This window comes from Neomonachus schauinslandi, chromosome 1 (genome assembly GCF_002201575.2).
Source record: "Neomonachus schauinslandi chromosome 1, ASM220157v2, whole genome shotgun sequence".
Taxonomy (NCBI): domain Eukaryota; kingdom Metazoa; phylum Chordata; class Mammalia; order Carnivora; family Phocidae; genus Neomonachus; species Neomonachus schauinslandi.
This window is the reverse complement of record NC_058403.1, coordinates 207,011,253-207,038,807: the sequence shown is the minus strand read 5'-3', so window position 1 is coordinate 207,038,807 and position 27,555 is coordinate 207,011,253. Positions and strand designations below refer to the sequence as shown.

General features: G+C 53.6%; 1 protein-coding gene across 5 annotated transcripts; it reads left to right on the top strand.

The window, feature by feature from the left end:
* SLC44A2 (solute carrier family 44 member 2) lies at positions 1-27,555 on the top strand. 5 transcript variants are annotated; one of them, XM_021705609.2, is made up of 22 exons: positions 1-114; positions 15,482-15,530; positions 17,502-17,575; positions 17,699-17,783; positions 18,285-18,369; positions 18,524-18,634; positions 18,719-18,779; positions 18,889-19,012; positions 19,145-19,228; positions 19,320-19,432; positions 21,577-21,708; positions 21,807-21,906; positions 21,992-22,084; positions 22,264-22,348; positions 22,956-23,218; positions 23,304-23,398; positions 24,084-24,187; positions 24,294-24,367; positions 24,456-24,526; positions 24,754-24,842; positions 25,973-26,057; positions 26,509-27,555. In XM_021705609.2, the coding sequence occupies exons 1-22, from the start codon at positions 84-86 to the stop codon at positions 26,628-26,630; spliced, it is 2,130 nt and encodes a 709-aa protein (XP_021561284.1). In that variant the 5' UTR covers positions 1-83; the 3' UTR covers positions 26,631-27,555. The 5 variants fall into 5 exon arrangements, with proteins under 5 accessions (XP_021561284.1, XP_021561282.1, XP_021561286.1 ...); XM_021705607.2 differs by lacking the exon at positions 1-114 and adding an exon at positions 14,794-14,914; XM_021705610.1 differs by lacking the exon at positions 1-114 and adding an exon at positions 14,795-14,914 and having other exon boundaries at positions 26,901-27,555.

The following is a 27,555-nucleotide window of genomic DNA, read 5'->3' as shown; positions in this document are numbered from 1 at the left end:
GGGGCGCTGCAGCCCGCGGAGCCTCCCGCCCGCGCGGGCTGGGGTCGCTCCGGCTCGGACTCCCCTCCCCGCCCGACGCGGCCATGGAGGACGAGCGCAAGGACGGAGCCTACGGTAGGAGCCGCCTCGGGCCCGCGGTCGCCTCGGCTGAGTTGGGGGGCCTTGGGGGAGGGGTACCTCCGAGATCATAAACACCCGCGCTGCAGCTGGGGGCCCTCTCCTGCTTCCCGGCCCAGCATTCCGCTCGGCGCGGAGCCCACGCCCCCCTGCTCCCGCCGGGTCGCCCCGCGTCCCCTCTCCCGGGAGCCCCCGCACCCCCTCCGGCTGATGGGCCGGGACGCACGGCGCATGCTCCGCCCGGGGAGGTCCGGTTATCTGGGCGGCTCAGATGCCAGGCGGGGGAGGGGAGGCTTGGCAACCGGGGCTCGGGAAAAGGGATAGGGCGCCGACTTTCCCCAACCCCCCTCCTCTTCTGGTTGCCTTAGTCCACTTCTTTCTCCTGCCTGCATCCCCCGAGAAGTAGCCGTCCCGGGCTTCTGGCGAGATGGGGAAACTGAGGCAAGCCTGGACAGACCGATTGCTGGGGGGGGGGGGGGGGAAAGCCCCCCAGTTCTTGCCAGCGGCCTGGAAGGACGGAAAGAAGGGCGCCCTCGCTGAGGTGGCAGGAAAGAAGCAGGAAACCATTGAGAAACTTTCCTGGCCGTGTGCAAGGGACTGGGGGTGCCCGCTACCGTTTCGCGAGGTCCCTGCGACGCGGACCCCCTTCCGCGAACCTCTGCGGGTAGCCTTCGCCTGCGTGCCCAGGGGTTGGGGCCAAGATGAGGCTCCTCCCTACCCACGCCCTGCAGTGCCTTCCTCCCCTGGGTTCCCACGGAGGGGAGTGCCATCCTCAGTTTCTCTTTTCTCTTCTCCATTTTGGGTCCCAGGGCTGAGCTGGGCACGTGGCCCACGTAGCACTCCCCTGGGGCGAAGGGGCGCCGCTGCCCCTCCTCGTGTGACAGGAACTTCCTGGAAACTATGAGACAGAAAGCTTTGGGGAGGGGGCAGGAAACCGCTCAAAAATAATCAACAAAAACAAGCTGACAAGAGATGTGCCTCCCTCCTGGCTACCGCCACCAGGGACTGTGGCCTCAGCCGGTTGCAGAGACAGATAGATGGGGGAGGCTGGGACCCTCCCTGCCCAGCCCAGCCTAGAGGGAAACACAGGAACCTGGCCACTGCCCAGCCACTCCCCTCCTTGCTTGAAGCTGCTGGCACAACCTCCAGGGGCCTCCTTGCTTTTGGTTTTGGGTTCAAGCCTCAGACCCTGAGTCTGTGGGTGCTGTGCATCCCTTGGGTGTGGCTGGCTGTCTCTGATCTGGGAATCTCAACCTGGCGTCCTGGCCAGGCCCTGCCTTCCTGTGGGAAGCACCTGAGGAATCTTGGGTCTCTGTAAGGCAGGGCTGGGGGCGGGGGATGGCAGAGTGGACAGTGATGTGATTCACCAAGCCTTGAATTTGGCCAAAGGGAGCCAGCCCTGGATGGGCCCAAGCAAACCCTCTCAGGCCCTGCCAGATTCACACTCTAGACAGGGGACCTCTGTGCCCAACAGAGGCTGTGCTGGGTGCCAGAAGCCCATTCCATCAACAAGTGTTTATTGAGCTGCTTACAGGCAGGATCTAGACACTGAGAACACAGCAGGGAACAAAGCAGAAAAATCTTTGAATAAATATATGATTTTAGGTTGTTACAAGTGTTGTGGAGCATTAAACAGGACAGCATGTGTGTGGGAGAATCATCTGGGATTATTTTAGGTGACCAAGGGCTGGAGTTGGAGCCAGTGGCTGCTGGAAGATTTGGGAGAAGTGTGTTCTAGGCAGAAGGAACAGCAAACAAACCATACAGCTACTTAATTATTTTTCTCTAAGGCACAAGGAAGCCTGAGGTAGAGACTTCAGCTAGGTCTTATATCCAGGCCATCATCAGCTCCTCTAGAGGGGCCACCTGGCTTGACTCCTTGAAGTGGGGGGGGGGGGGGCAGATCTCACTTAGTTTGTAAATAGTCCATTCTTATCAGAACCAAAAACCTTGGGCCCTCAGGCTGCCACACGAAGTCCCTGCCAAATAATGAGGAGCTTTCCTTTGGGAATGGTGTTTCAAGAGTTGCTCACAAATCCCAACGCTCACATATCCCTTGTATCCCAATGCCTTCCCATCCATCAGTTACCATGAATTTGGGGGGGATGGGGGGGTGACGGCAGACAGACCCAGGTTCAAATCCTCGTTCTGACACTTAGGAGTTATGTGGCCAAGGGAGAATTGGTGACATCTCTTAGACTCTGGATCCTTGTCTGCAGGGCTGGGCAGACCACGCTCACTGGGGGGCAGCCTTTTGCACAGTGGCTGGTAGGCTCTACCTGCTCAAGAGGCCTCTGGGACCCCTAATCCTAGGGACATGGATTTTCCATGAGCTGATGGAAAAGCAGCCCTCTGTCAAGGCATAGACTTGGCTGGCCTGGGCAGGGCAGGAAGCTCCCTCCTCAGCAGACACCACATCAAGAGGAGGCAGCAGCATGGAGCAGACCAGAGAAATGGCTCCTGGCCCTGTTGGATGACAGCAATGTGTACTGCCATCCTACCCGTCCACCGTTGGCATGATCATGGAAAAAGATTCTAGAACCCAAGACAATAGACTCCGTCAGGAGGGTGGGGTGCGGTGGTAGGTGAGACAACAGTAATGGTGCTTGTTTAAAAAGCAGATTCCCGGGAACGCCTGGGTGGCTCAGTTGGTTAAGCGACTGCCTTCGGCTCAGGTCATGATCCTGGAGTCCCGGGATCGAGTCCCGCATCGGGCTCCCTGCTCGGCGGGGAGTCTGCTTCTCCCTCTGACCCTCCTCCCTCTCATGCTCTCTGTCTCTCATTCTCTCTCTCTCAAATAAATAAAAAATAAAATCTTTAAAAAAAATAAATTAATTAAAAAAATAAAAATAAATTAAAAAATAAAAAAAAATAAAAAGCAGATTCCCGGGAGTGCCTGGGTGGCTCAGTTAGTTAAGCGACTGCCTTCGGCTCAGGTCATGATCCTGGACTCCCGGGATCGAGTCCCGCATCGGGCTCCCTGCTCAGCGGGGGGGTCTGCTTCTCCCTCTGACCCTCCCCCCTCTCATGTGCTCTCTCTCATTCTCTCTCAAATAAATAAATAAAATCTTTAAAAAAAATAAAAATAAAAAATAAATGCTATTCAGGGCACCTGGGTGGCTCAGTTGGTTAAGCGACTGCCTTCGGCTCAGGTCGTGATCCTGGAGTCCCGGGATCGAGTCCCGCATCGGGCTCCCTGCTCGGCGGGGAGTCTTCTCCCTCTGACCCTCCCCTCCTCATGTTCTCTCTCTCTCATTCTCTCTCTCAAGTAAATAAATAAAATCTTTAAAAATAAATAAATAAAAAATAAAAAAATAAAAAGCAGATTCCCTGGCCCCGTTTGCTAGAGAGTCCAACTCAGGTGACCGTGGGGATCTGGCATCTGATTTTCAAAAAAAATATTGTTGGGAGGGGATATTTACTTATTAATTGAAAGTTGGGTTTTTGTTGTTGTTGTTGTTGTTGTTTATTTCTTTCCAAAAGTTGTACTTCAAAAGTATTCATATGCTTCAAAATACAAAAGATAAAAAGATGGTGTAGCTTTATCATGAAGAATCTCCCTCGTGCTCCCTCTCCCAGTGTGACACACCCTTCTTGGCATGCATCACTGTTCCAGCATCTTGTGCTTTCTTCCAAATGGAGTCTGGGCCTTAGAACTTTACGTGCGATTATATACATATATTTTATCTAGTGGCTGGGTTTGTTTTTTTTTTTCCTTTTACAAAAATACCAGCAAATCTCTAGTGTGCTAATTCCACGAGGCAGGATTGTGTGTCTGTGTGTCTGAAGGTATATTCGCGGCACCTGTCACCTAGTAGGTATTCAACAGACACTTATGAATGAAAAGGTGTTTGTTTCACATGTTGCTTTCTTTGTTTTTTTGTTTTTGGTTGCTTTCTTTGTTTAATATGTCTTGGAGACATTTCTCATGTCAGTGCCTGGTAAGTTTCCTCAGTGTTTTCTGACAGTTGCATAAAATAGTGCATTTGTGGATGGACCATCTTATATGGAACCAGTCTTATATTTAACCAATCAAGGGGAATATTTTAAGCTTTTTATTGAAGCAGACAATTCATACATAAAAGGAAACATCCTAACTGTATGAGGGTCCAGAAATTTTCTCAAGGTGAACACACCCGTGGAATCAGCACCCAGATTTTGTTTGGGGGGAACAAAAATATTAACAGCCCCCCAAAAGCCCCTCATGTCCAGGGAGGGGCCAATCAGTATTGTTATTTTAGGTTTAATTATTCTGTGGTGAGAAACATCACATAAAACGTACCATCTCTTTTTTTTTTTTAAGATTTTATTTATTTATTTGACAGAGACATAGTGAGAGAGGGAACACAAGCAGGGGGAGTGGGAGAGGGAGAAGCAGACTTCACGATGAGCAGGGAGCCGGAAGACGGGCGATCCCAGGACCCCGGGATCATGACCTCAGACGAAGGCAGACCCTTAATGACTGAGCCACGCAGGCACCCCTAATGATTACCATCTTAATCATTTGTAAAGTTGTACCTTTCAATAGTGTTAAGTATAAAGGTGCCTGGGTGGCTCAGTCATTTAAGCTTCTGACTCTTGATTTCAGCTCAGGTCAGAATCTCAGGGTCACCTGAACTCAAGCCCTGTGTTGGGCTCCATGCTGGATGGAGCCTACTTAAAAAAAAAATAGTGCTGGGGCGCCTGGGTGGCTCAGTCGTTAAGCGTCTGCCTTCGGCTCAGGTCATGATCCCAGGGACCTGGGATCCAGCCCCACATCGGGCTCCCTGTTTGGCGGGGAAGCCTGCTTCTCCCTCCCCCGACTCCCCCTGCTTGTGTTCCCTCTCTCGCTGTGTCTCTGTCAAATAAATAAATAAAATCTTAAAAAAAAAAATAGTGCTAAGTATATTCTCATTGTTGTGCTGAGGCCTGTTTTTGTAAAGCCGATAGACTAAGAATGGCTCCATTGTTTATAAGTTGTTGTTAAAAAAAATTAAAAGGAATATGTGACCGAGATGATATATGAACCACAAAGCTTAAAATCTTAAATATGTGTCCTTTAACAGAAGAAAATTTGCAGAGCTTAAGTAAGGACCTTCCCATTACCCCAGAAAGTTCTCTTGTGCTCCTCCCCAGTCAATCCCCAGAGGGACAGTTGTTTTTGTTTTTATTTTAAATTTTTTTAAGATTTTATTTATTTGACAGAAAGAGCAAGCGAGCACGAGCAGAGGCAGAGGGAGAGAGGGAGAAGCAGACACCCTGCTGAGCAGGGAGCCCGATGCGGAACTCGATCCCGGGACCTTGGGACCATGACCTGAGCCGAAAGCAGATGCTTAACCGACTGAGCCACCCATGTGTCCCAGGGGAGTTGTTTTTACATATGATTTTAATCTCTTATATAATAAAATTAGTATGTTCTCTCTATGGGGGCAGAGGGGTGCTGAAAATTAAAAATAAGCCCTCAACCACACGGAAAATTTTAGCCTTCCAAGGAAAAGAGCCCTTTACATACCCTCGGCCAACTGTCCTCATCCCAGAGGTAACACGACCACAAAGTCGCTTGCACGAGCTTAGCCTATTAATTTCTGTGTGTATGTGTGGCTTCCGGGCAGTATTTTTAAAAATTCCTCAGGCTGGTTTAATGAAAAATGGTACTGTTCCCAGATGGGATACTATGTTGCCTTGTAAAATAGATGACGTAGGTCTAAGGAACCTCCCTGATGGGAAACAAGGACCGATTATGTTAGCGTGTGAAATAGCGAAGTTGGGAACAGTGTGTGTAACAAAACAGGGTGTGGGGGGGGTGGTAAAGAGCTACAAGTTTGCTTATGCATCTGTACTTAGACACAGTCTAGAAGGAGGAAAGGGAAACCAGGCAGAGGAAGTTGGGCTCTGGGCCAATAGTGAGAGGGAGAGTGATATTTTTTGGTCTGCAGGCTTGTTCTGGTTGAAGTTTGTTACCCTGATAAGCATAGAGGTTACTTACTAGAAACGAGTTCATAACTTCCCTTCAAACGGTTATTGTGAGGGTACCGTGGGCCAGGTTGTGTTCTAGACCCCAGAGACACAGCAGGTGTTGTAGTGGTGTAGCTGACTTTCTGGAAAGGGAAACAGACAAGGTATTAAGATAAATGAGGGACGGGCGCCTGGGTGGCTCAGTTGGTTAAGCGTCTGCCTTCAGCTCAGGTCATGATCCCAGGGTCCTGGGATCGAGCCCCACATTGGGCTCCTGGCTCAGCGAGGAGCCTGCTTCTTCCTCTCCCTCTGCCTCTCTCCCTGCTCATGCTTTCTCTCTCTCTCTCTCTCTCTCTGTATCTCTGTGTCTCAAATGAATTAAAAAAAAAAAGATAAATGAGGGACATTCTTAGAATGGCAGAGAAGGGCTCAGGAGAAAAATAATGCAGGAAAGAGGGGTGGGAGTCATCTGTAGGGCCTGGAGGCAGAGTTGAAAATTGTAAGACCATCCTAAGGTGACCGGAGCAGGAGGGAGGGAGCCGTGTAGAACGTTTCAGGCAGAGGGCACGGCCTGTGCCCTTGGGCTTTTGTACTGAGACAGATGGGAGCCATTGAGAGTTCTGAGCAGAGGGAACTGGCCTGACTCAGGTGCTCACAGGCGCCCTCTGGCCGCTATGAGGTGCAATGGCAGAAGCCAGGAGACCAGGACAGAGGTGATAGCGCTTATCCAGACGCCTGAATCACCTGGTACCGAGTTGCTAAGTAAACAAGCACATCTACAGAAAAGCTCACCACGGAGTTCTGACTCTCACCCAGCTTCTAGAACCCGGCATCGCGTCTGCTGCAGTCCAGCTGCATTCTTCCTCGCCCTGTACCACCTGTACCTTTTATATACCAGAGCCTTGGTTTCTCCATCCATACAATGGGGTTAACACCAGTGTTGGCTCCTTCTTGGGGCTGCCTCCAGGCTCCGCTGAACTGATGCAGGTACAGCCCTTTGCCAAGAGCTTGGTCCATGGTAAATGCCCAGTGAGTGGGGGTCATCACGGAGCATAGAGTTCAAGAGCATGGTTGTCAGGAGCAGAGTTCCAATCCCAGCTCCTACTGGCTGCATGATTTGGGGCAAGTCATGAAGCATCCCTGCGCCTTGGTTTCTGTATTTGGCCCTGTACTCTCAGAGCCTTGTGAGGATGACATGAGCTTCTAGAAATAAATGTCTGGTTTGGTGCCCAGCGCAGGCCCGGCACATAGTAGGTGCTCTATCTTTTGCTCTTAGCATTGTGATGAGGAATGTCACACTTGGCTTTCCTACCTGGACGCTGTCCCCAAACTCTTTGTCAAAGGGACGCATGTGGGTGGCTGGGATCCCGTTCCCTCGGCACAGACTTCTGGGAAGGCAGGGGTGAGCTGGCCCGGCTGCATGGGTGAGGCCCTGGGCCGCTGTAAGCCCTGGGGACTTGGCCACTCTCTGGAGGCCGTGGGGGCTGGGTGGCACTTGACGCCCTGGCAGTAGCACTCTGCCTGAGCAGCCTGGACAGGTTTCCTTATCTTCTACATCCACCGCACCGGCTGGGACGGCCTTTAGGCCCAGCAAGGCCAGGACCCAAGGGCCGCCTCCCCCACCTGCTCCCCCCACTATTCCATCTTTAGTTCTGCCTCTCTCAGTACCTGCCAAGGAAAAGGCCTGGGTTGGAGCCAGGGGGGCCTTGGCTTGATTCACACAGCTCCATCCCTCACCAGCTACGTGGTCTGAGCATGTGGCCTCATTCTGCCCTCTCTGTCAAATGGGACCACGCCCCTGGCTAGTGTTTGTTGAATTCCAGACCTGTGCTAAGTGCTTTCTGAGCATTGAATCCTAACACCCACGAAGCAAATGTTAAGTATTAATTCCACTCTCCAGACAGGAAAATGGCAGCCTGGAGAGGGAAAGGGCATGTCCATGCCCCCAGCCCTTTTGAGGGCAATAATACCACTCCTGGTTGTTACAGAGAGGGCATGTGGGCACACCTGGGTGGCCCAGTGCGTTAATCATCTGCCTTTGGCTCAGGTCATGATCTCAGGGTCCTGGGATCGAGCCCTGAGTCTGCTTGTCCCTCTCCCTCTGCTGTCCACCCCCACTCGTGCCTTCTCTGTCTCTCTTTCAAATAAATAAATAAAACCTTTAAAAAAAACCCACAGGGGAGCCTGGGTGGCTCAGTTGTTAAGCGTCTGCCTTTGGCTCAGGTCATGATCCCAGGGTCCTGGGATCGAGCCCCACATTGAGGTCTCTGCTGGACAGGAAGCCTGCTTCTCCCTCTCCCACTCCCCCTGCTTGTGTTCCCTCTCTTGCTGTGTCTCTCTCTGTCAAATAATTAAATAAAATCTTTTAAAAAAATAAAATAAAAAAACCCACAAAAAAACAAAGAGAGCATGTGAAACCTGCTGGCACAGAATGGGGCTCAACACTTGGTTCATGGCCTCAAGACCGGGGGCGGCAAACTGTTTCTGCAAAGAAACAGAGAGTAAACATTTTCAGCTCTGCAGGCCACGTACGGTCCATCTCGGCTTCCCAACTCCACTGCCGTTGCCCGAAAGCAGCCGCAAACAACATGAAAAGGAACCAGCATGGCTGTGTACCAAGAAAAATGGACTTACAGCCACTGACATTTGAATTTCGTGTAATTTTCACATGGCAAACTAGTCTTCCCCTTTTGATGTTTTTCAGCCCTTTAAAAATGTAAAGACCATTCTTAGTTCTGGGTCATCTGGAAATGGAGTGGGTGGATTCCTCCCCCATACCCACCCCCTAGCCCCCCCCCCCCCCCGCCCCCCCCCGACACCCCCCCCCCCCCTGGTTTTGCAGTGTGATAGGGAGAGTAATGCCCCCCCCCCCCCCCCAAGATGTCCATGTCCTACCTCCTGGAACCTGTGACTATGTTAGCTGACAGGACAAAAGGAAATTTGCAGCTGAGATTAAATGTAGGATCTTATGGGGCGCCTGGGTGACTCAGTTGGTTGAGCGTCTGCCTTCGGCTCAGGTCATGATCCCGGGGTCCTGGGATCAAGTCTCAGCAGGGAGCCTGCTTCTCTCTCTGCCCGCCGCTCCCCCTGCTTGTGCTCTCTCTGACAAATAAATAAATAAGATCTTTAATGCATACATACATACATACATACATACATAAATGTAGGATCTTATGATGGGGAGATTATCCTGGCTTATCCAGGTGGATCCAAGGACAAGGACCCTTATAAAGGGAAGAGGGAGGCAGTAGGGAGTCAGAGAAGGAGATATGGCAGTGTCCATGGATGTGGGCTGGATGGGCACAGGAAGGGGCCACAAGCCAAGGAATGTGGGTGTGCAGGCAGCCTCTAAAAGCCAGAATGGGTAAGGAAACATTCTCGCCGAGAACCCGCAGAAGGAACACAGCCCTGCCAGCGCCTTGATTTTAGCCTAGCGGGATGCACTTTGGATGTCTGACCTCTAGAACCATAAGATAATAAGTCTGTGTGGGTTTTTTTTTTTTTTTTTGGTTTCTTTATTTGAGAGAGAGACAGAGAGCATGAGCGGGGGGGGGGGGGGAGGGGGAGAGGAAGAGAATCTCAAGCAGATTCCCCACTGAGCACAGAGCCCACTGAGCACATGGGGCTCCATCTCATGACCCTGAGATCATGACCTGAGCTGAAACCAAGAGTCAGACCTTAACCGACTGAGCCATCCCGGCGCCACAAGTTGGTGTTGTTTGAAGCCACCAAGTGGGTGGCCATTTGCTGCAGCAGCCCCAGGCAACTCATCTGGATGCTCACTCCTGAGCTGGGTCGCCCTGCTCTGCTGCTCACCATGGGTACATGATTCGCTGGGGGCCCCCAGGTCTGCGTCCCTCAAATGGAGGTAAGGATGGGATCCATCTCAGGGGCACCTGGGTGGCTCAGTTGGTTAAGCGACTACCTTCGGCTCAGGTCATGATCCTGGAGTCCCAGGATCGAGTCCCGCATCGGGCTCCCTGCTCGGCGGGGAGTCTGGTTCTCCCTCTGACCCTCCTCCCTCTCATGCTCTCTGTCTCTCATTGTCTCTCTCGCAAATAAATAAAATCTTAAAAAAAAAAAAAAAAGGATGGGATCCATCTCCCAAGGTTGCTGTAAGGAGGAACCCAGGGAAACCATGTGACGTTCTGGAAAAGTGCCTGGCACTGGTAAAGGGCAGTGAAATGGAGGCATCCGGGCATCTGTACTGTTATTAGCTTGTGGTATTGTTGCAAAGATTCAGCAAGTTCTCATCCTACAGGTTTGGATCGGGCTCAGTGATAGAATCCAGGAGTATTCAACCCACCCCCCCAACCCCACCCCGCTAAAGTTAATGAGAGCTACTGGAACCCATCAGATGGTTGTACCAATGTTTCTTCTGGTATTTCTTTCTTTTTTTAATTTTTTTTAAAGATCTTATTTATTTATTTGTCAGAGAGAGAGAGGGAGAGAGCACAAGCGGGGAGAGTGGCAGGCAGAGCGAGAAGCCTGCTGCGGGACTCGATCCCAGGACCCTGGGATCATGACCTGAACCGAAGGCAGATGCTTAACCCACTGAGCCACCCAGGCGTCCCTCCCTCTGGTATTTCTTGAGAGATACTAATACCAATACCAAGCCTCTGGCAGGCGCTGCCCTGTATCTTTAGTTCCATCTTACAGAGGGACAACTCAGGTTCATGCAGCAAGGTCATGGCCCCGCTGTCCCATCCATAGCCACCAATTTCGCTGAGAGCTGAAACCTCTCTCTGTGTCTTCCCCTCCCCGGCCTGGCCAGGTCATGCTCCTGCTCAGAGACTCTCAGTGGCTCCCACTCACCCATCAAACCTGGAGTAGGGATCCTCTACTTGTTGCTAGGTGGCTGGGCAAGCCACTTCCCCTCCCTGAGCCTTGGTTTCCTCCACTGTAAAATGGGTTGATGATAGGACCTCCAGTATAATGAGGACAGAGCTAGAGTCTGAAAGATACTCCTCCGTCAGCACCAGCCACCTTTTTTTTTTTTTTTAAAGATTTTATTTATTTATTTGACAGAGAGACACAGCGAGAGAGGGAACACAAGCAGGGGGAGTGGGAGAGGGAGAAGCAGGCTTCCTGCGGAGCAGAGAGCCCGATGTGGGACTCGATCCCAGGACCCTGGGATCATGACCTGAGCCGAAGGCAGACTCTTAACCAACTGAGCCACCCAGGGGCCCCAGCACCAGCCATTCTTATATGGTTGCTTCCCCTTTGCCAGTCTGGCTGCCATTCAGGGAACACAAGAAACTTTCGGTGCTCCCTTATCTCTTCTCCACCCTTACCGGTCTCGCCTCCTATCCGATGGTGGAAATATGTTCCTGTGTTTTCCCTTCATACTCATAATAGTTCTGAGTTTTTATCTATTTTGCATGATTAATGCGTGTGGAATTTATTTTGCTATGGGTTGGGGGTGAAGTTAACTTTTTTTCTTTCCTAATGCAATCAAGACTACTGACAGGTTGATTTATCCTTTCCCTGCCCAGTGAAAATTCCACATTTATCATGTATTAAATTCTTTACATATGGAATTCACAAATTAATTTTTTAAATACATGCATCTGGAAAACTCTAAGCTATGTTTTTACTTTCAGTCTTAGCTATCTTTTTTTAAGATTTTATTTATTTATTTGACAGAGAGAGCAAGAGAGCACAAGCAGGGGGAACAGTAGAGGGAGGGGGTGGCTCGATCCCAGGACCCTGAGATCATGACCTAAGCCGAAGGCAGACACTTAACCATCTGAGCCACCCAGGCACCCCTTAGCTATCTTTTAAAAAAGATATTATTTATTTATGTGAAAGAGAGAGAGAGAGAACACACACACACTCAAGCTGGGTACAGGGGCCGGGGAGGGAGGCGGGGAGCAGGGGAAGAGAGAGCAGGCTCCAGGCTGCGCAGAGCCCGCAGCGGGCTTGATCTCAGGACTCTGAGATCATGGCCTGAGCTGAAATCAAGAGTTGGACACTTAACTGGCTGAGCCACCCAGGCGCCCCCAGTCTTAGCTATCTATAAATGGTTTGTGTACTGTGTTTATTCATTCAACAAACACCAAGTGCCAGGTGCTATTTTGGGCCCCGGAAACAGTTGTGAACAGAACAGACACAAATCCCTGCCCTTGTGCTGGAACAGGCAAGGGGGCAGACAATAAACAAGCAGTATGTAAATGTGTGGATGTGTCAGGTGGTGATTAAAAATAAATAAATAAAATAGGGTGATGGGGTAGAGGTGAAAGGGATGCTGTTTTGGATAGGATGGTCAGAGAAAGCCTCGCTGAGGAGGGGATGATTGAACAGAGGCCTGAATGAAGTGGAGCCACATGGACATCTCTGGGAAGAGATTTCAAGGTAGAGGGAAAGGCCAGTGCAAAGGTCCTGGGGTGAGACCATGCCTGGTGAGTTTGTGGTATAGTTAATGAGGCCAGTGAAGGTGAACCAAGTGAAGGGGAGAGAGGGAGGAGACCCGGCAGAGCGTAGGGGGCCTTAAAGGTCATGGTGAAGAGTTGGGTTTTTCCTCCAAGGGAGGCGGGAGCCATGGAAGGTTCTGGGCAGAGGTGTTCACAGGCTTCTCAGGCTGCCACGGAGGGAACAGACAGTGAGGGGAGGGGGAGGGGGGGAGCTAGGAGAGCAGGGTGGAGCTGCCTGCACTGGTCCAGGCAGGAAACCACAGCTGTGTGACGAGGGTGGGGGTGAGAAGTGCTTGGATTCTGGATAGATTCTGAAGGCAGAGATGGCGTGAAGTAAAGCGAGGTGTCTCCGGTTTCTGGTCTGGGCACTTGGGAAGACAAAGCTGCCTTTTCTGAGCTGGAAGCTGCCTTTTCTGAGCCGGGGCAGGTTGGGGACCCATCAGGGGCTTGGATGTAGCTGTGCTGAGTATGAGACACCCATGAAGCCTCCAGGAGGTGGGTGTCACAGGGCTGTGCAGCTCAGGGGACCAACGTTGGGGGATCGTCAGGGTGGAGCTGGTGGCTGAAGTCCGGGCTCTGCAGGAGTGTCCCCAAGGGACCTAGTGGAGCTGGGAAGAGGCCGCAGCCTGTGCCGGGCCCGCTTTTTTTGTCCACTGCTTGGACTGGGTGGGTGGGACCAGCCAGCCTTGGGGTTGGCAGAGACCACGGGAACCACAGGGTTTCTTTGGGAGGCCTGGTCACCCAAGGGCATGGCTTGGAGCCTTGAACCTCCCCTGTTTGCTAAAGCCTGTGGGCCAGGGGTCAGGTGGGGCTTCCACAGCTGGAGGCCCCTCGGGGGAGGTGCATTCCTCTAGGGATAAGCTGACTTAGTGACCAGAGCCCTGCCAGGGGATGCTTGACTCTGAGGTAGCGGCTTACTGAGCACCAGCTGTATATGACCACACTGTAGAACCCCATCGCTGACTGTATGCCTCACGCTGAATATATATTCCTGCTGATCATGCCACGGCACCAACTATGTAATCGACTACACTATGAAGTATACAGCTGGCCTCAAAAGAGCTGTTGGGGGCGGTGCAGTGCGAACAGGCACGTGATCGAGGGAGCATACAGTTGGCTCGGGAGCGGATGGCTGGTGTGGGGGAATACAGTAAGGGGGGGGAGTATAGCCAGCTGACTGTACACCTTGCACCAGCTGTATACACCCCCACCCCTGCTGTGTACCCCCACACTAATTAAACACCCTCTTTGCGGGCTGTATGCCTCCACCCCAGCCGTGGCCCCTGCATGCCTGTGCCCCCACATCCGTGAAGCACCCCTACACTCACTACAGTGTATCCGTGCCGGCCATAAATTGCCAAGCCAACTGTATGCCTCCTGGTATCCTGTGATTGGTCTGTGACCAGTTTTGGTTTGACCCTTTAGCCCCATTTCACAGTTGAGGGGGCTCAGGGCAGGCAAGACACTGGCTGAATTGTCCTCTGGCTTGGATGGGGCCAAGGGAGCATTTGAATCTAGGCCATGCATTTAGGATGTCAGCTCCACGAGAACAGACCCACAAAATTGGGTCTCTCGTTTGCCACCGTACTTAGTGCCCAGCCCGGGGCCAGCACCGGTAGGTGCTCAATAAATACTTGTTCTACAAAACAATGGCTTCAGGATTCACAGTTGGGATGTGTGAAGGGGTGGTGAGCTTGGCTGTCTAGCCTTGGGGGCCACTGAGGGCAGTGCCAGGCAGGGATGGGGCATCTGGGCTGCCAGTCCCATTTTGCCAGTCTTCAAGAGAATAGCGATGTGAGTCTTTATACGGAGTCTCCCAATGTTTCACTGTTGGCATTTCATTAAAAAAAAAAAAATGCAGACCGAAATAAAACGCGTCCACTGGCTTGAGAGTTCTCAGCGCAAATACTCTGTATTTGGGAGTTTGGGTTCAGCCATCTGCCTGTTTTGCGGCGCCTCTATCTAGAGTTACCTCCCTGCGTGCCTCAGTTTCCATACCTGCAGAATGGGGCAACATGAGGCGCCCTTCCCGGGGTGAGAGGGGTTGTAGGCGGCGTCGCCTGGTTGGGACGTATGCCGAGGCCGCGGGGTGAAGCCGGAGTTGCCCGGGTGGGGGCTGGGCGGGGGGGGGGGGCCGGAGAGGGCTAAATCGGGTGGCGGGTGAGCGGCGGGAGCAGCTGCCGCCCCGCGCGGCCCTCCCTCCCCCGCCCCCCATCGTCGGCCAGTCCGTCCCGAGGCTGCAGCTCAGCTAGGGCCGGTCAGACCGGTTTGGGCCGCCCCGCCTGGCCCCGGGCTGGGAGGAGCCGCCGCCCGTCGGTCCAGCCGTCCCTCCCACGGGGCGCCCGCGCTTCAGACCCAGCACCGAGGGGGCTCGGAGCAGGCAGCCGGCCGCCAGGGTTGGGCGCCCGCGGGGATGGGGAGCGAGCGGCAGCATTACTACGGGAAGCACGGTAGGCAGCGCCCCCCTTCTGCCCCCGGGCCTGGCCACTTGGAGCGGGCAGCGGGAAGACCCGGCCGGGAGCCAAGAGTGGGGAGCAGAATTGCCCATCTCTGCGGGTAGCCCCTCACCTTAGTCCTCTTCGGGAGCTGCCTCTCAGAGCCCCCTCCAGACCCCCTCCACTGAAGGGTTTGTCTTCGTAAGCCCCCTCCCCTGTACTCCTGCAGGAACCTTCTCCAGATTCCACCTTGGAACACCCCCTCCCTGCCTGGCTCCCCGTTCCCAGTTCCCGGTCCAGCCCCTTCCTCAGTAGGTGGCCCCCAGTCCTGCCCCCTCCCCAGTGGGTGGCCGTCAGGTGATAACTCGGGGCTGGTCTCCATCAGCCACGGCTCCCCCTGCCTCGGCCTGCCCGTACTGGGGGCTGGGGTGTGGTCGCCGGGAGGTAGGGTGAGGCAGAAAAATCCACTGGGTCTGTGGACTTCACTCTTTCTCTGGGCCAGAGATACCCCTAGGGGCTTCGGGGGGAGGGTAGTCTTGCAGCCCCTTCTTGGTCACCCTGCTCAATCTTGCCGATTTTCAGGAACACCACAGAAGTATGACCCTACCTTCAAAGGACCCATTTACCACAGGTAAGGGCTCTGGGTTCCTGGGAGAGAAGGGTCAGTTTTAGCACTGCCTCAACCCCTGTTTCTTTACCCCCCAGATGTTTCTTTACCACATCTGCTCTCCAACAAACTGGTGATCGATATTTGCGACTTGACAATTAAAGAACTAATTTCCCAAATATACAGAGTCTTTTTTAAAAAAGATTTTTATTTATTTATTTGAGACAGAGAGTGAGAGAGAGAGAGCAGGAGCGGAGGGCAAAGGGAGAGGGAGAAGCAGGCTCCCTGTTGAGCAAGGAGCCTGACTGGGGACTCGATCCCAGGACCCTGAGATCATGACCTGAGCTTGAAGGCAGACGCTTAACCAACTGAGCCACCTAGGTGCCCCCAAAGTCTTTACAAATGAATTTTTATTTATTTATTTTTTTTATTTTTTAAAGATTTATTTATTTGAGAGAGAGTGAGTGAGAGAGTGCGAGCACAAGCAAGGGGTGTGGCAAGCAGAGGGAGAGGGAGAAGCAGGCTCCCTACTGAGCAGGGAGCCCAACATGGGACTCAATCCCATGTAAGGCTGGGATCATGGCTGAGCTGAAGGCAGACCCCTAACTGACTGAGCCACCCAGGTGCCCCACAAATGAATTTTTAAACTCAGGCAAAAGACTGGAAGAGATAATTTCTAGAACAAAAAATACCATAGACAGTGAAGTTATGGGGAAGTGTGCAAATTCACTGAAAGGTAAAGGAATGGGATTTAAAACAGGAACCAAATAGTTTCCCCATCACAGATTAGCAAAGATTAAAAAGATTGGCACATAGGCTGCTCTGAATCTAAGTGGCTCAGTATATTTTGGAGGGAATTTGGAAATACGAAAAATTTTTAAAGGATTTTATTTATTTGAGCGAGAAAGCACGCGCGCGGTGAGCATGCACGTGGGCTCACGTGGGGGGGGGGAGGGGCAGAGGGAGAAGGAGAGAGAGTATCCCTAGCAGACTCCATGCTGAGCCAGGAGCCAGCTTGGGGCTCGATCCCATGACCCTGAGACCGTGACCTGAGCTGAAACCAAGAGTCTGATACTTAACTGACTGAGCCACCCAGGTGCCCCAAAATATGAATTTTTTAAAAAAGATTTAATTTATTTATTTGACAGAGAGAGAGCACAAGTAGGCAGAGCAGCAGACAGAGGGAGAGGGAGAAGCAGACTCCCCACTGAGCAGAGGGCCCAGTGCGTGACTCAATCCCAGGACCCTGGGATCATGATCCGAGGCGAAGCCGGCTTCTCTTTCTGCCTCTTCCCCAGCTTGTGCTCTCTCACTCACTCAACTCTCTCTCTCTCTCTCAAATAAATAAATAAATAAAATCTAAAAAAATAAAAATTAAAATATAAAATAGTTTAAATTTTAAAAAACATGAATCCCTATTGCTATTAAAGGTGGGGGGAAATGGGCACTCTCAGTCAAAGGAGAGCTGAACATTGTGGCCAACTGCTTCAAGAACAGTGTAGCGGGCGCCTGGGTGGCTCAGTTGGTTGGGCGACTGCCTTCGGCTCAGGTCATGATCCTGGAGTCCCGGGATCGAGTCCCGCATTGGGCTCCCTGCTCTGCAGGGAGTCTGCTTCTCCCTCTGACCCTCCTCCCTCTCATGCTCTCTGTCTCTTATTCTCTCTCTCTCAAATAGATAAATAAATAAATCTTAAAAAAAAAAACCAAACAGTGTAGCATTAGGTATCAAAATGTAAGGGTCACCTGGCTGGCTCAGTCAGTAGAGCAGGTGACGACCCCTGATCTCAAGGTTGTGAGTTCCAGCCCGGTGTTGGGCGTAGAGCTTGCTTTAAAAAAAAAAAAAGTGAAATGTACGTGCTCTTTGGTACAGCATTCACGCCAGTAAGGACACGTGTCCAGATAACACAGAATGTGGGTGTACGTGCAGGGCAGGGTGGGGTCCGTGATGCACAGGGCCCCAAGGCTCCCACCCTGATGCTGTTCTCTGTTCCCCAGGGGCTGCACAGATATCATTTGCTGTGTGTTCCTCCTCCTGGCCATTGTGGGCTACGTGGCAGTGGGCATCATAGGTGAGTGGAGGAGGGCACAGGATTGGGCTTCCAAGGTGGGAGGACAAGCCACAGCCTCTAGGGCAGACATGGGGATGGTGGTGAGGAATGACAGTGCCTCAGTGTCCCTGGATCCCTCCACAGCCTGGACCCATGGGGACCCTCGGAAGGTGATCTACCCCACTGATAGCCGAGGCGAGTTCTGCGGGCAGAAGGGCACAAAAAATGCGTGAGTCTGGCTCCTTGGGGCCTGGTGGGACTGGAGAGGTGTGGGCAGGATGGCTTCATGAGCACTGGGGAGAAGGTTCTAGGCTCCCACCATCCCCAGCCGCTGTTCTAGGCCTCGAGGACACTACACTAAATGAGACATTAAGAGTCTTGTCCTCTGGGAGCTCACGATTTAGGGGAGGGACAGAGAGGAGACCGTCCTGGATCTGATGTCAGGCCGGGTGAGCTAAACAGGTGAGCTAAAAGCAAGTTCAATCCAGGCTGTGCCACTCCCTGGCTGTATGAGCTAGGATGAGTGTCCCAACCTCTCTGGGCCTTTTTTTCCCTCATCTCTGAAACGGGGCTCATCCCAGTCCCACCGTCATGAGGCTGTTGGGATGGTTAGATGAGCCACCAGGCAGAGCTTAGAATAGGGTTGCTGCTACTAGAGTTGTTTGCATTAGATATTACACATAGGGAGGTTGAGAAATCTTGAGTTTCCATCTCCCTTCCCCAATTCTAGGAACAAACCCTACCTGTTTTATTTCAACATTGTGAAGTGTGCCAGCCCCCTGGTCCTGCTGGAATTCCAATGTCCCACCCCTCAGGTAATTCGGCCACTCCCCTATCTTCTTTGCTACCCCTGCTTTCCATCACCGGGTCCTTTTCTTCCCCGGTGAATGGGAGGTGGGGCTTCTGTCCTGTGTGGGGATCAGGTGTCTGTCTTGATCCCACCCAACCCCTGCCTCTTGCCCCTCCAAGATCTGCGTGGAGAAATGCCCGGACCGGTATCTCACCTACCTGAACGCTCACAAATCCCAGGACTTTCAGTACTACAAACAGTTCTGTGTGCCTGGCTTCCAGAACACCAAGGTGAGGGGAGCCTAGGGAGGTGGGGGGGGAGCGGGTGGAGGGTCCTGGCCTGGGGCATGAACCCCTCTCCCCCTTTCTTGCTAGGGTGTAGCTGAAGTGCTTCGGGATGGTGACTGCCCTGCTGTCCTCATCCCCAGCAAACCCTGTGAGTCTGGGGTTCCTCAAACTTGGGGGGGCGGTGGGGGAGGGGCGGCAGTGGGGGGGGTAGGTTTCAGGGGCTCAGCCTGACTGGTCTCATTCCCTGCTCCACGCAGTGGCCCAGCGATGCTTCCCAGCCATCCACGCCCACAAGGGGGTCCTCATGGTGGGCAACGAGACGACCTATGAGGATGGGCACGGCTCTCGAAAGAACATCACAGAGCTGGTGGAGGGCGCCAAGTGAGGACCGCAGCCCGCCCACATCGGGGTCCTACTTCGGGGTCCTACTTTCCCCGGGTGGGCCAGGGTGTCCCCTGGGGCTGACCCAATCGGGGAGGGGCTCCAACATGAGCCTTGTCTGCTTGTCCCCAGGAAGGCCAACGGGGTCCTGGAGGCGCGGCAGCTGGCCATGCGGATATTTGAAGATTACACAGTCTCCTGGTACTGGATAGTTATGTAAGTTGGGAGGGAAAGTGGCCCCCCCAGTCTGTGTAGCCTGGGGCTGGTGAGAGGGTGCAGTCTGCTCATGCCCCCATTTTATCCCCAGAGGCCTGGTCATCGCCATGCTGATGAGCCTCCTCTTCATTGTCCTGCTCCGTTTCCTGGCCGGCATTATGGTCTGGGTGATGATCATCATGGTGATTCTGGTGCTGGGCTACGGTATGTCTCCCCATCCCTGCACCCTCCCCACTCCAGAGCCTGCAAAATGCCTCTGCTCTCTGATCTGACAGTGGCCATCCAGAATCTTGTCCTAAGCCATCTGTCTTTTATTTGGCATATTTGTGAAGATGTGCATCTCAGCCTTGTTTATGGGAGTAGGCACTTGGAAATAACCTCCGTGTTTATCGATGGAGGATGAGTTAGATCATAGCCTTCCAGGTGGGACCTGGATCTGCATTTTATCTACATCCAAAAGCATTCTCAAGTAGACTACATGGTTAAAGATGTGTGCGTTAGCACCAGACAGCTGGGGTTTAAAGGCCGACTCTGCCAGTTCCTTCCTTTGTGACCCTGGACAGGTGATTCAACCTCCCCATGCCTCAATTTCTTCTTCTATAAAGTGGGGCTAATTAGTATTTACTAGTTAGGAGGCTTAATGGGAAAAAGTGTACAGACGAGATGGGGGGAGGGCCCTGTAGGTCTCAGGCCCGTGCAACCCAGAGGCAATGCACAAAACCCAGTGCTTCACATTCTGATTCTTCAGATAAACATTCCAGGGGGAAAGATGTCTCATAGGCAGCCCAACGTGAGGACGCAGATATTAAAATATTCACGCTAATGATGGTTTCTAGCTGGGTGCTGGCATTTTAGGCAAATGGTTTTTGTTTGTTTTTAAGATTTTATTTTTTTAAAAGGTTTTATTCATTTGAGAGAGAGTGAGTGAGAGAGAAAGAGAGAACATGAGCTGGGGTGGGGGCGCAGAGGGAGAAGGAGAAACCGACTCTGTGCTGAGCGGGGAGCCAGACATGGGGCTCGATCCCAGGACCCCAGGGACCTGAGCCGAAGGCAGATGCTTAACCAAATGAACCACCCAGGTGCCCCTAAGATTTTGTTTTTAAGTCATCTCTACACCCAGTGTGGGGCTCGAACTCATGACCCCCAGATCAAGAGTTGCATACTAAAAAAAAAAAAGAGTCGCATACTCTTATCAACTGAGCCAGCCAGGCACCCCTGTTTTGTTTTGTTTTGTTTTTTACTTTATCTGCATTTTACAGTTTTATTCTACAAAAAGCTAAGGGGAATATTGAAAATCCCTGATGCCACCCCACGGGATGTTAATACGTATTCCACATCCTCAGTCCCCACCCATGAATCATTGTTACCGGGTGGGAAGGAAAGCCTCAGGTCTCAGAGCAACCTGGCACCTATTCAGCTGCTCATTTATGCATGTGTGCATCAAGTCTGGATCGAGTGCCTGTGTGTCCCAGGCAGTTTTCTAGGTCCTGGGGGTGTGGGGAAGATGGACAAGAAATAATAAACCAGGGGGAGCCTGTGACTCTTGATCTCGGGGTCGTGAGTTTGAGCCCCATGTTGGGTGTACAGATTACTTAAAATCTTAAAAAATAATAATAATAAACCAGAAAACCCTCTAGAAGGTCCAAGCAGAGAGAAGGGCCAAGAGGTTGAGTGTGAAGGGGGGGGTGATTCGAAATGGGAGAAGTGGTTTGGGAAGGTCTCTTTAGACGGTGACTTCTGAGGGATGCCTGGGTGGCTCAGTGGGTCAGGTGTTTGCCTTCAGCTCAGGTCATGATCCCAGGGTTCTGGGATCAAGTCCTGCGTCAGGCTCCCTGCTCAGTGGGGAGCCTGCTTCTCTCTCTCCCTCTGCCGGCAGCTCCCCCTGCTTGTGCTCTCTCTCTGACAAATAAGTAAATAAAATCTTAAAAAAAAAAAAAAGTGATATTTGAGTAGAGACAGGAGGGTGTGAGAAATCCAGTACTAAGCAGGGGGAACAGCAAGTACAAAGGCTCGGAGGCGGGGCGCCTGGGTGGCTCATTCGGTTAAGCATCTGACTGTTCATTTCGGCTCAGGTCATGATCTCAGGGTCCTGGGATCGAGCCCCAAATCGGGCTCTGTGCTCATTGGGGAGTCTGCTTGGGATTCTCTCTCTGCCTCTTTCCCTCCCCCTGCTCTCTCTCTCTCACACAAATAATCAATCAATCAATCTTTACAAAGGCTCGGAGGCAGTTACAAGCAATGGCAGCCACTCTCAGCTTTGGTTCTTGCTTCTGCTAAATGGGGGTGCTCCCACCTGCTCTGCAACATTGGGGGAGCAGCCAGTGGGCTGAGGTCGGTCCCCTGTGCAGGAATATTTCACTGCTACATGGAGTACGTGCGACTGCGGGGCGAGGCTGGCTCTGACATCTCCCTGGTGGACCTTGGCTTCCAGACAGACCTCCGCGTGTATCTGCACTTACGGCAGACGTGGATGGCCTTCAGTGAGTCCTATCCCCTCCCCGCATCCTGCTCCCGGTGAGGCCTGGGAGGGAGTGGGGACAGGCGGCTGGCAGACTGGGCCCCCCTCTGCCCCCCACAGTGATCATTCTGAGCATCCTTGAGGCCATTATCATCTTGCTGCTCATCTTCCTGCGGAAGAGAATTCTCATCGCCATTGCGCTCATCAAAGAAGCTAGCAGGTGGGTGCCAGGGTGCCCCGGGGCTGGGCTGGGGTGGTCCTGGGGCAGCTCGGGCCCTGATGCCTGTGTCTCTACTCCTCCCCAGGGCTGTGGGATACGTGATGTGCTCCCTGCTGTACCCACTGGTCACCTTCTTCCTGCTGTGCCTTTGCATCGCCTACTGGGCTAGCACTGCCGTGTATCCACCCTCAGACCCGGATCCCCGACCCCGGGGGTGGCTAAGGGCCAAAATGGCCTGGAAGTGACCTGCAGCTTCGGGGGGTGGGGGCAGACCAGAACCCGGTAGGGGAATGGATCCTTTCTCACAAGCCACCGGGGCCCCAATCCCAAACCTCAGGCTCCTTAATGAACCTCCAGCTTCCTGTCCACTTCCAACGAAGCCATCTATAAGATCTTTGACGGCGGCACCTGCCAATTTGCTGGGAAAACCTGCAACCCTGAGGTGGGGGTCGACTATTTCCCCAGCAGCCCACAGACTCTCTGAAACCTCTCATCCCTGCCTGGGGACCATTCAGCAAACATTCGGTGCCTGTTGTATGCCCAGTGCTGGATGTGGGGAGCAGGGTGGGGGAGAGATCCAACTTGGCAGCCCCCAGCCCACCCTGACTACTGAATCACCCACCTTTCTCCCGTTGACTTCATTTCCTGCCCCATACCCCTCCCTTAACCCAATGACAGCCAGGTCTTGCCTCTAGATCCCCTTCCTTGCCATTCACAAGCCCTTCTCCTGATCCCTGTGGTCTTCATACCGATCTCTGCCACTCTTGTCCTTGTCCATGTGGCCACTCTCCTGATGCATGACCCAGCCCTGATCCCCAGGGTAGCTTATCCTGCCTCACTAACCGCCCCCCATGAAGTCAACGATCCTGTCTTGCTTCTAGAACCCCTTTTAGAAGCCCCTATAACTGAACCCCCAGTCCCTTGACTTACCTCTGATTCCCACGACTCCTGTCCCACCCCACGGTCTATCTGACCCAGACCTGATGCCCAGAAGCCACTCTGACCCCCTGGCCCCTGTGTTGTGACCCAGCTCTGCATCCCTCCCATAGACCTTCGCCTCCTCCAATGAATCCCGCCTGTGCCCTGGTGCCCACTGCCAGTTCGCCTTCTACGGGGGTGAGTCGGGCTACCATCGGGCCCTGCTGGGCCTGCAGATCTTCAATGCCTTCATGTTCTTCTGGCTGGCCAACTTTGTGCTGGCCCTGGGCCAGGTCACGCTAGCTGGGGCCTTCGCCTCCTACTACTGGGCCCTGCACAAGCCAGACGACCTCCCTGCTTTCCCACTCTTCTCTGCCTTCGGCCGGGCGCTCAGGTGGGACTCTAGGTGGCCTGGGAGTGGGGGCGAGATCGGGTTGAGGAGCCTTGGCGCGGCTGCTGACCACCCCCTTGGCCCTCAGGTACCACACAGGCTCCCTGGCCTTTGGTGCCCTCATTCTGGCCATTGTGCAGATCATCAGAGTGATGCTCGAGTACTTGGATCAGCGCCTGAAAGGTGCGGCCCTCGGGTGGCTTGCTTTGGCTGCTGGGGGGCAGGGCTGAGGGGCAGATCGGGGATTGGTTTATGGGGGGCGGGGTTAGGACGATGGGACTGTGATTGGTTTCTGCTTGGGGTGAGGAGGGTGGAGTGGGGAGTTTGAGCAATTAATTCCCAAGGTGGAGGAATGGCTGAGGGAGCCCATTGGGTGGAGTTCTTACTTCTGGGGATGGGGGCGGAGCGGGACCAAGAGGCCTGGGCCACCATTGGTTCCTGAAGAGGCAAAGATTTGTTTGTGCCGAGAAGGGCGGGGCCGGGGCGTGTTTCTTTTTGACAGCGGCGGGGCTGGGATTGGTTACTTTTGGAGGTGGGGCCAAGGAGGCGGTGATGATTGGCTTCTGCCTGGGAGGCGGGGCCAGGGCAGTAGTGTGGGTTGTGATTGGTTCCCCCCTGGAGGCTGGGTTGGAAGGCTTCATGGTAGGGCCCTTCCTCGGGGTCTGGGCTGAGAGTCCTGGGCCCCGTTGGTTCCTACTTGAGTGAGGGGCAGGACCCCGGGTGTTCTGCATTGGGTTTCCTCTCCCTGTCTCTTTGAGTAGGTGGCCTCTGGAAATCCTGGACTGTGTGCATGTAACGAAGAGGTGGGGGGTGGTGGATCCCTACCAGGGGTCTCCCCTCACCTCTGCATCCCTCCCTTCTCTCTTAGCCGCCGAGAACAAGTTTGCCAAGTTCCTCATGACCTGTCTCAAATGCTGCTTCTGGTGCTTGGAGAAGTTCATCCGATTCCTCAACAGGAATGCCTACATCATGGTGAGGAGGCCTGGGACGCAGAACCAGCCCACCAGCTCCTGCTGGGGACGAGGAACCCTCATTCCCAGCCAGTGGGACTGATCCCCCCTCCACCTCCTCCCCCCAGATCGCAATCTATGGCACCAACTTCTGCACCTCGGCCAGGAATGCCTTCTTCCTGCTCATGAGAAACATCATCAGGTCAGGGAAAGCACGGCCCTCGGGCTGCCTCCCTCCTCCCCCAGTCCCTGAGCCCGCCTTCATGCCTGCTTCTCACTGTCCCCTGCAGAGTGGCCGTCCTAGACAAAGTTACCGACTTCCTTTTCCTGTTGGGCAAACTTCTGATCGTGGGTAGTGTGGGTGAGTGCTGCTGGCCAGCCCGTGGGGCTGTGGGAGCCTGCCGGGGTGACTTGCGAAGTGCTTTTGGGCCCCCACATCTTCTTTTGTGACAAGCGTGTCAGGGTGACTTGCACAGTGCTGTTGGCCCCCCCTTCTTTTGTGACGAGTGTCATGTTCTCTGAGGTCGTGGGCAGGGGGCTTCCTTTAGCCAGAACCCTCATCCATCTTGGTTTCCTCCCTCTCTTTAGGGATCCTGGCTTTCTTTTTCTTCACCCACCGGATCAGGATCGTGCAGGACACAGCGCCACCCCTCAATTATTACTGGGTCCCTATACTGGTATGGACCTTTGGGGATGCGTGGGGGTCCAGGGAGAAGGAGGTGCTAGGGCCTCCTGGTCTCTTTTGACTAGACAGATGTGGATGGAGATCACAGGTGGGGGATTGATGATTTATTCAGTCCGCAAACATGTAGTAAGCACCTACTGTGTACCAGGCCGGCGGGGGGGGGGAGGGGTGGCAGGAAAGGCTTCCCTCCAGAGGACCTTACCTTTCAGAGGCAAATAGACCTCATGATTACAGACTGATCCGTGCCACAGGGGAGAGTTACAGGGAACCGTTAAACTGTTAGAGCCTGTGGTGGAGGATCTGGGCAGGCCTGGAAGGCCAGGTGTCTTCACTTTGGAAGTGATGTCGGATCTAAGATCTGAAGGAGATACGGGGAACCTCCAGGCACAGGGATCCACAAACACGGAGGCCCTGAGGTGGGCCTATGCCAGGAATAGTGAGGAGACTGGTGTAGGGGGGAGGAGCTGGGGATAAGGGCAGGGAGGTGGTGGGGCCATGAAGGGGTAATGTCATCACCCTGAGAGCAGTGCAGGCCTTGGAGCCCAATGACCTAGATTTTTATCCGAGTTCTCTATTTGCTCGCTCTAAGATGAGTCAGTTTGGGCAAGTTATTTAATCTCTCCATGGTCCACTCACTTCAATCCATAAGTGTTTATCAGATACCTGCCAAGGCCCTATGAGTCTCCAAATTGTTGGGGGGGTGTGGCTGTACGTGGGACAGATACAGTGTAGTGGGGATGAGGGCATTATGCCTGTAACGCCCTAAACACACATAAAATTGCAGCCAGCCAAAGGTCTCAGAGGACAGGCATGCAGTGCTAGGAGAGCATAAAACAGGGTCTGGATGTCAGAAGCAACTTCTTGGAGGAGGTGGTATCTGAGGACTTGATGTTTGAACTGAAAACAGAAGGATAAGAAGACAAAAACTTGACTAAGTCAGGACAACAGCATGCGCAAAGGCCCTGGGGTTGAAGAAAACAAGGAGTGAATGGCAGGACTTAGTATATTATTCTAAGGAGGGCTTGTCAGCAGGGAAATGACAGGATCCGAGCCTGGGAGGGTGTGGGGAGTGGGAGTTGCTCTAGGAGCTGGGGTGGAAACAGCTTGGCTCCCCTTGCCTAGACGGTGATCATCGGCTCCTACCTGATTGCCCATGGCTTCTTCAGTGTCTACGGCATGTGTGTGGACACGTTGTTCCTCTGCTTCTGTGAGTGACCCCTCAACCCAACCTTGCCAGGCCCTGGCTGCCTTCTCCCCTCTGGGCATAACATCTGATGGGGCTATGTATTCAACGGCCAGGAGCCCCCCAGCTTCCCCGGGGACTAGCTGTTCCGCGTCAGAGGGCCCTGGCATGCCTTCTCGGCCTCCTCCCTCTGCTCGGAGCTGCTCCATCCTGTTGCCCCCTGGTCCAGGGTGCAGCTAGAACGCTGTGCCCCTGGGCCCTCGGCTTTGGAGTTTCCGGCTTTGTTGGGGGGGGGATCTGTGGCTGCTACTAACTCTGGTCTCTCCATCTGTCTGTTTTTTTTTTGGTTTTTGTTTTTTTTTTTTCTTTTCCTCTACTCCATGCCTGCTGGCTTCCCTGTTCTTCCCTGCCTCCCTCTTTCCCTCCCTTCCTGACCACCCTATTTTCCCCCTGCCGGTTCCTGGGGGGAGCCCAGGTGAGGACCTGGAAAGGAATGACGGCTCTCAGGAGCGACCCTACTTCATGTCGCCCGAGCTGAGAGACATCCTGTTGAAGGGGAGTGCGGAGGAGGGGAAGCGGGCAGAAGTTGAGGAGTAGAGAGGGAGGGAGGCGTGGGGGCCAGGCAGGCCTCCTCGTTTCCTCCCTGTAGACCGGGGGTGCATGCGGGGCAACCCTGCCTGGGAGTGTGGGGAGCGTGTACGTGTCCCCTTCCCGAGCCCACCACAGCCTGCCCCTCTCCAGTCCCAGTGTGTCTTGCTTCCTAACCCTCTGAGCCTTCTCTGTGGCCCTCATCCTCCCACCCTGTCCCCGGAGGCCCCTGCCCATGGGCTCCCCTCATGCCACCGTCTTGGGGGCCTCTCTCCACAGTGGAGGACCTGGAGAGGAATGATGGCTCAGCCGAGAGGCCTTACTTCATGTCTCCCAGCCTCAAGAGGCTCTTGAACAAGACCAACAAGAAGCTGGCTGAGTCCTAAAGGCCCCCCCCCCCCCCCCCCCCCTCCAGAAGTCTCACACTGGGTGCTCGGCAGCTGGGTCAGAACCCCTGGCCGCCTGGGCTCACCTGAAGTCCGATCACTGCCGCCTCCCCCCACCCTCCCCAGCCATCCAGTTACCGCTGGATTCCAGGGACCTGGAAGATTTGGGGCCTCTCCTCCCTATGCCAAGGGGCAGTTGGAGTTTTCACAGGCGGCGCCCCAGGACTGCACGCATAGGTCACTCCAGCCCTCGCTGGCCCGGATGGGGAGAAGTCTGGCGAGGCCTCTTGATGTCTGGCAGGCAGGGGGGCCCGACCTCTGTGGGCCGCCTCATGCTTCCTGTTCTCCTCTTCCGATGGGGCAGCATCTGTGTCTGCAAGAGTGATGACCAAGCTCCGGCCCCTGAGGCCCCCCGTTCACTCGTGTCTGCTCTGGCCAGGACCGAGCACCTTCTCGACGGCTGAACAGCTGCCTCACAGGCTGCCATACACGTTTCTTTATTATTATTTTTTAACCCGGACATGCATTAAAGGGTCTGTTAGCTTTTT

Coding starts and splice junctions, on each gene's coding strand:
- SLC44A2 (XM_021705607.2), top strand. CDS start 14,878: ATGGGGAGCGAGCGGCAGCATTACTACGGGAAGCACG. Junction 18,780..18,888: donor CCTCATCCCCAGCAAACCCT/GTGAGTCTGGGG, acceptor TGCTCCACGCAG/TGGCCCAGCGATGCTTCCCA. Junction 23,219..23,303: donor GCCTTCGGCCGGGCGCTCAG/GTGGGACTCTAG, acceptor CTTGGCCCTCAG/GTACCACACAGGCTCCCTGG.